Raw genomic sequence first — 7020 nt, 5'->3', positions numbered from 1 at the left:
TAAAATTACAATATTGTATAGCTACAAACTATAATAGCTGATATGTCTAATTATATAAACTGTCACTCAGAAACAGTCCTTCACAATTATTTGTTGATCTAACAAAATTTTCAGATCTGTGCCTAGCTAAATTTTTAGACACTTTAGCAAAATCATTTTTTCTGTGTATAATAAATATGGAATAACATGCAAATTTATCCTTTTTTTTTAACTTTTTATCTTTAATCCACTGCAAAGGTCAACTATTCCTATCAATTCTGATTTCTGTCTCTCGATCACGATTTTAAAAGCATGAAACGCAATATATCTTTTATAGTACTTGCGTAGGCGAGGGCTTTTCTACGATGATACAATAGACGCGTCAGGCCGGACTCTTCGGCTTGTTTTTTTTTTCTGGTATTCCATCGCATTGACGGAACCGGATTTAAAGAGTCGCTTTTGAAATTTTACCTGAGCCCTTCGTTCGCCAGACGTCCGGCACTGGAATGCAGGTGCACATGCCCGATGTACATCTGTACACATATACGTCGAAGCAGGTAGAATATTTTCGAAGATTACCTCTTCGCCGAGGAACGAGCGTGAAGAAACAACACCTGCCGTGCGGTACAGTCTACGATGATCTATAAGAAAGAAAGAAGAATGAAGAAGAAGAAGAAAGAGGTAAGGGAAAAAAGTTCGCTGAGCTCGGACACGATTCGAAAGAGATTTTTATTTTTAAATTTGACTTCTGTAACTCCTTAGCAACAATTCGGTATCGTTACAGCATCGTTGCGCAGATATTATACATGGTAGAAAAGCTGCGCAACGACACGTAACGATATCCCTGGCTGTCGTTAAGAGTTACAGAATACGGTGATGTCGTACGATTTTCACATTGAGAAATCATCGAGTGAACTCTTTCCCAATTTTAAACGTTGTTAAATATCACCAATTATAAAAAGTAATTGTGAAAAACAGTATGAACAGAATTGTACAAATTAATGATGATTGTTCTAACGGTATCAGCCACGCAAGTGAACATCGAAAGACTATTCTCAGGATTAAAATTCATGCTATCTCCTAGGGGATAGTTAAGAATAAATATCGATGAAACAATCCTGGAAGATCGACTATTGATCGAGCTAATCAAATTTTTATCAATACAGTTTTTTGTAATCTTACATTCATGTTTTTCAACGCTCCGTGTACACGTAGTTAATTCTTTTATTTTTTTACTTTTATTATGATACTTTGCTAACAATTAAGATTGCTATTTTATAGAAAACTAGTAAAAAAAAAACGACCATTGGCGACACCGTAAGTTGTTGAAATGAAACAGCAGCAAAAAAAAGACAAGAAATGACCTCGAAAGACCCCAATCCTTCCGTTCTAATGATTTATAAACTTTGTAAAATAAACAAAAATTTTGTTACAATATGCAACTTGTATTATTATTTTTATACATTGTAAATTTTACAATAGATAATTATACACCGAAACCGAAATTCAAACAGTTACAGATTTATCGTTATCAATATAAAAACATCGAAATTGAAACCGAAAATTAGGTATAGCCTTGGACCGTAACCGTAACCAGACCGAGTCCCTGGTGGTGGTCTTGCATTATTTTCCAGCTACGGCTGGAACGGTAGTAGTCTGGAATGCTTGTTGCGTTGTGTCTGCCGGCATTGCTGATGTTTCTGTCATTATTGGTGATGTGTATGTCGGCATTGCTGATGTTTCTGTCATTATTGGTGATGTGTATGTCGGCGTTGCTGTTTCCGTTGATGTTCCTGGTGTCATTGTTGTTGATGAGCCCGGACAGAGTATTATGCAGTCGTCTGGAAGCTGAGCGCACGGTGGCCGCCCATGTCCGTGTCTATCTCTATGTCCATGCCTATTTCCATGTCCACGTCTAAACGGCCAATCAAGGCGGCCTAGAGATGACGGCATCCCAGGGTAGTGTGGTTGTGGCTCCAAAATCTGTAAAGGTGAGCCCATACCCCAAAATAGTTGTTTCTGTTTGAACAGAAACATGTAGTACATCGTTATTTTGCGGAAATTCATTGACAAACGATATCACGTTCAAATTAAAACTTACGGATTCCTGGATCATGGCGCACACCACAATCGCCACGATCATAAACGCTACTATTACTTTCATGTTGAAATTTTCCGTCGCTAATGCTTACACTGTAAATGCTTGTATCGTAATGCAGTAGCGATATTTATACATAGCGTGCTGTTGCATCGATCTATTTGTTAGGTGCATTGATAAATGGCACGTGTCTGTTTTTTTCCTACTTGCGTATCCCACTGTCATCTATATGTTATAAGAATAATTAATAATTTCATAAAGTAGCAATGTGTTCCGCATTCTTTTAACCATATGTTGCTAAATGGTATCAAATTGTCACAGTTAATTGTCGCAATTAATTGTCATTTCTGTGCACACAGAACGTGACGTTAGACGTGCACAGTGACGTTAAACAAGCATATTCAAACAAATTCCGTTATTGCAGAGAAAAACAAGATGTTTTTAAAAAAAGAAAAAATAATAAGCAATTATTTCTTACGTATTTTAAAAACTTTCATTTTTTTTTAACATAAGACGGTTGTTTGTATATTATAAATATAAATAAAATATGTGCGTAAATTAAATAAAACACTAAATACAAGTATATTGAAAATTTCGTTGAACTCCTAATATTGTATACTATATAAAAGGAAAATATGATATATGAGATAATAGGAAAATATATAAAATTTGCACCTGATTTTTAATACAACTTCTGAATAGAAATTAATATGGTTCTCTTCCGGAGTTCGTATAACTGCAAATAATAAAATTACTTTTATTAGATCCGGATATTAATCCCCCTCATTATTAGATCGGGATATTAATCCTGAAAGAACGGACCTTTCTAACAAAGTAACTTATAAAAGGTCAGATAGATTTTATTATAGATATTTTCTGCTTAATTTGATGAGACTGCTTTGGCATCTTGAATAAAACGTACGTTTTTCTCAAAAAAAAAAAAAAGAGAAATTTGTTATAAAAATATAATTCTATTTTTCATCTTCTCCGCGATGTATGATTTCAATACAAATTACTTTTTTTCATGTGAAACTTAGTATGCAAAGGTTCCTAATATTGAATATATCCTATTGTTGAACAAGCATCTAATAAATAAGATGAATTTGAAATAAAAGATCTAAAATGGCAAACATTATCTGAGCATTTTCTTGGTGTCATCAAATGTAATTTAATAATTATTATAAAAATTTATATTTGTAAATAAATGAGATCATTTTGTGTAGTTATGGGAATAATGCTATTATGAAAATGACGAATATCGCAAATAAGACGGAAAAGAATAAACTAGCATTTCAAGTGACAGTTATCTTCATCTATTCCCTTCCTTAGCATTGTATTTTATTGTTCTTTTGTTAATTTTTCAGCTTACATGTTCTTAGAGGATTTGTTCTAAAATATTAAATTATTTAATTCTCTCTCTCTTTTTTCACATGCCGCAGCATGTCGTAACATACATAAAAATTAAAAAAATACAAAAAAATTAAAACGTACACATAAAACATACAAAATTAAAAAGTACATAAAGTACAAAAGTACAAAAAAAGAAGAGGGGACAGAAAATCACATCCATGTCCCTAGGCCCGACTGATTGTAAGAGTGCATTATAAAAAATTGATGATAGCAAAAAAAAATAACCAAATGACGTCCGCCATTTTGGATCTTTTATTTCTTATTTATTAAATTTTTATCCAACAATATTAGGAATTTTCGCATACTAAGTTTCACATGAAAAATAACTCACTCGTATTAAAAATCATACATCACAAAGAGGATGAAAAATAAGACTTTAATTTGAAGAATGCGACAATGTTCCTTACATTTTTAATGAAAACTAATAACACCATCATGTTGAAATCTGTAAGATTTACTAAGCTTTTTACAATTTTATTAATAGGCAAGAAAATAGCCTTTTTTAATGTTGTTTTTTGGACTTGTAAATTTGGACTTGTATTACGAAATTATCAAATCGATCCTTATGAAAAAAAACTCCAATATAAATGATATAAACGATCTTAAAGCATTTCTATTGGCATCGAAAGGTGAAACTTGAAAATAATCCAACTTAAAAGAATATTAAAAATCCAGCAAACAAGGTGACGTTTTAATGGCATCTTATTGACGTTAGAGACGCTATTAATATTATATTTGATATTATCTTGTTTGCGCTTAAATCATATAAATTAAAAAAATTTTTAGCTTTTTTTTAACTTTTTGTAAACTGCGAGAAAATATCAAGCATGCTGGAACTTCTGAGCAATAGTATATGTCACGAGGAGAAAGAGAGAGAAAGAGAGAGAGAGAGAGAGGGAAGAAGAAAGAGAGTTCTTATGAATATATCTATATTAAAACTTCTCCATCGTTCTAATTATCGTATCGGATATTCACAAGTTTTTTAATCGAAAAGTTTAAAAAATTAAATTTACCTATATTTAAGCATTCAATATATTTTTATTGCTATTCAAATACTACTCTACAAATCATGAGCAATTATAATTATATCATTTTCTAGTGAAATCTTAACATTGCGTTATTGTTTCCAACTGACAATGAGATAATTTTTATATTTGTTATTCTTTCATTTCAAATAAAGTTAGATCTAATGAAGTGGGGGAGGGGGAAGGGGTCTCGCGTTATTTTCCACTTGCTGTTGTTTCTGTCGTCGTTGCTGATGTGTTTAAGCATTCACCGGAGTCACGACTTGGATGGGTAGTCGCTCGAGAATTTCAGAAAAAAATAATTTCTGAGAATTTTTTTTTACAAAAAATGTTTTTTAAAATATTACAAAAATATTGTTTTGCTCATTGAGATTATGTAGTGTAATAATATAATATTTATGCGGATATTTCGAAGAAATTATTCATAGAAGACGTCTAATAGTCGTCTAATTTAGATGACACAAAAACATCGAATTGATCAAATTTTCGACGTCTATATCAACTGGTTTTTTAAACGTTGACTTGACGACTTTTTAACCTGTTATTTCTCACGAGGCTGTCGATACTACGTCGATGGTCCTGGTGTCATTGTTGACGTTATTTCTGGTGTCATTGTTGACGTTATTTCTGGTGTCATTGTTGAAGTTATTGTCGATGTACTTGTTGATGTACTTGGCGAACAGATTATTTGACAGCCCGGTGGTAGCTCAAAGATCCGCGGCTGATGTCCATGTCCATGTCCATGTCCATGCCCATGCCCACGTCCACCATGTATCGGGTAGCCTAACGGCGGTCTAGGATAAGTCCATGGCATCCCACGGTGCGAGTCTGGCCCAAAAATGCTCTCTAAAGGTAAACCACTTAGAGGCCCAAATTGTTGCTTCTATTTGCAGAATAGTACATCGTTATTCTCCGAAAATTCATTAACAATTGCGATATCATGTTCGAATTAAGACTTACGGACTCCTGGACCATGGCGCACACCATGATCGCCAAGATCATGAACACCACTGTTACTTTCATGTTGAAATCTTAAGTTGCTGGTGCTCACACTGGGAATACTTGTATCGCAGTGCAGTAGATATTTATATACCGTGCTGATAAATAATGTTCTATTTGTTAAGAACATTGACAAATAGCACGTGTCTATTTTCCTACTTGTGTATGCTACTGTCATTTATATATTTCATATAATGAGAATAATTAATAATTTCATAAAGCATCAATATGTTTCGTATTCTTTTAGCGATATGTTACCAAATGATACGAAATTGTCACAATTGTCATTTCCGTGCACACACAGAAATGATGTTAAATAAGTATATTCAAATGAATTCTAATAGTGCAGGAAAAAAACACGATATTTAAAAAAAAAAGAAAGAAAAAAATAACAGTTACTTATGTATTTTAAAAATTTCCATTCTTTTTACATATAAAGAAATAAGTTATTTTCATTATAGATAAAACTAAAGTTTAAATCTTTTGTACATTAAAAGAACATTAAAAACCCAGCAAACAAGGTGACGTTTTAATGACGTCTGAATATATTGATATTAGAAACGTTATTATTATTTGACGTCATCTTGTGTGATAAAAATGTACTTAAATTGTATAAATTTAAAAAATATTTAATTCTTTTAATTGAAACTCTTCTGAGCAATAGTGTATGTCACGAGAAGGGGGGAAGTTCTTATTAATATATCTTCTCCACTGTTTTGATTATTGTATCGGATATTTACAACAGTTTTTTTAATAAAAAAGTTTAAAAAATTAATTTATCTATATTTAAGGGAGCTTTTTATCTTGTTGACCAAAAAAATAGATTATTGTTAATAATTTTTTTTAGAATAACTATTCAATAAATTATTTTCATATTTTGTAGATATATTTACACATCTTAATAAATTTGTAACGGAAACTTGAGAAAAATTTGTCTCTAACGATGAAAAATGGTATAGCTTCCATCTCAGAAACTATTAAAGCAATTGGCTTCAAAATCCATACATAAAAAAGTACTCTTCATAAAGTAGACTATAGAGAATAAAAAATAATCAAATATTTTTTTAATAAATAAAAGAAATTGCATTTTTTACTTAAAACTTATTTCTTATGTTTGTAAAACCGCTATTTTAAAACTAATTAAAATTTGTTAATGTCTGTAGTCTACTTTGTGCACAGATTCATATAATTCAAGAATCTTTTATTTTTTGTTTTAGAATACTTGGAAAGAAGCTACATATGTTATTTTTCATGATTAAAAACACATTCTTCAACACTCCCTAGCTCTTTCTAGTTAAAATTTATATATAGTAGGTTAAAATCTTTGGTTAATTTATATATAGTAGGCAGAGCCAGCGCAAGAAAAGTTGACGCCCTAGGCGAATAAATAATATGTGCCCCCCCCCTCCTCCCTCCCTCAGAGCACACAAATACACATTTTAAATATAATTAAGGAATAATTAAATACACGTACATGCACACACACATATATGCAAAACACAAAAATAT

At 31.6% G+C, this 7020-nt stretch overlaps 2 protein-coding genes across 4 annotated transcripts; both read right to left on the bottom strand.

Moving 5' to 3' along the window:
- Nucleotides 1-1403: 1403 nt before the first annotated feature.
- LOC105199981 lies at nucleotides 1404-2997 on the bottom strand. 3 transcript variants are annotated; one of them, XM_026132632.2, is made up of 3 exons: nucleotides 2753-2997; nucleotides 2081-2302; nucleotides 1404-1998 (listed from the first exon to the last, which is right to left on the bottom strand). In XM_026132632.2, the coding sequence occupies exons 2-3, from the start codon at nucleotides 2141-2143 to the stop codon at nucleotides 1603-1605; spliced, it is 459 nt and encodes a 152-aa protein (XP_025988417.2). In that variant the 5' UTR covers nucleotides 2144-2302; nucleotides 2753-2997; the 3' UTR covers nucleotides 1404-1602. The 3 variants fall into 3 exon arrangements, with proteins under 3 accessions (XP_025988417.2, XP_025988418.2, XP_039305260.1); XM_026132633.2 differs by lacking the exon at nucleotides 2753-2997 and having other exon boundaries at nucleotides 1404-1702; nucleotides 1745-1998; nucleotides 2081-2534; XM_039449326.1 differs by lacking the exon at nucleotides 2753-2997 and having other exon boundaries at nucleotides 1404-1962; nucleotides 2081-2541.
- Nucleotides 2998-4505: 1508 nt separating this feature from the next.
- Nucleotides 4506-5606, bottom strand: LOC105199979 (ankyrin repeat domain-containing protein 63). The gene is made up of 2 exons (XM_011167317.3): nucleotides 5473-5606; nucleotides 4506-5395 (listed from the first exon to the last, which is right to left on the bottom strand). Exons 1-2 carry the CDS (start codon nucleotides 5533-5535, stop codon nucleotides 5078-5080), a joined length of 381 nt encoding a protein of 126 aa, XP_011165619.1. The 5' UTR covers nucleotides 5536-5606; the 3' UTR covers nucleotides 4506-5077.
- Between the last annotated feature and the right edge of the window lie 1414 nt (nucleotides 5607-7020).

Source organism: Solenopsis invicta, chromosome 5 (assembly GCF_016802725.1).
Source record: "Solenopsis invicta isolate M01_SB chromosome 5, UNIL_Sinv_3.0, whole genome shotgun sequence".
In the NCBI taxonomy this organism is placed as follows: Eukaryota; Metazoa; Arthropoda; class Insecta; order Hymenoptera; family Formicidae; genus Solenopsis; species Solenopsis invicta.
The sequence above is the reverse complement of the archived record's forward strand: the minus strand, read 5'-3'. Positions and strand labels throughout refer to the sequence as shown.

What these genes read in the sequence shown, in the direction of transcription:
- LOC105199981 (XM_026132632.2), bottom strand. Translation starts at nt 2,143, where the DNA reads ATGAAAGTAATAGTAGCGTTTATGATCGTGGCGATTGTGGTGTGCGCC. An exon ending in GCGCCATGATCCAGGAATCC is followed by an intron (nt 1,999 to 2,080) that starts GTAAGTTTTAAT and finishes CTGTTCAAACAG; the next exon opens with AAACAACTATTTTGGGGTAT.
- LOC105199979 (XM_011167317.3), bottom strand. Translation starts at nt 5,535, where the DNA reads ATGAAAGTAACAGTGGTGTTCATGATCTTGGCGATCATGGTGTGCGCC. An exon ending in GCGCCATGGTCCAGGAGTCC is followed by an intron (nt 5,396 to 5,472) that starts GTAAGTCTTAAT and finishes TTCTGCAAATAG; the next exon opens with AAGCAACAATTTGGGCCTCT.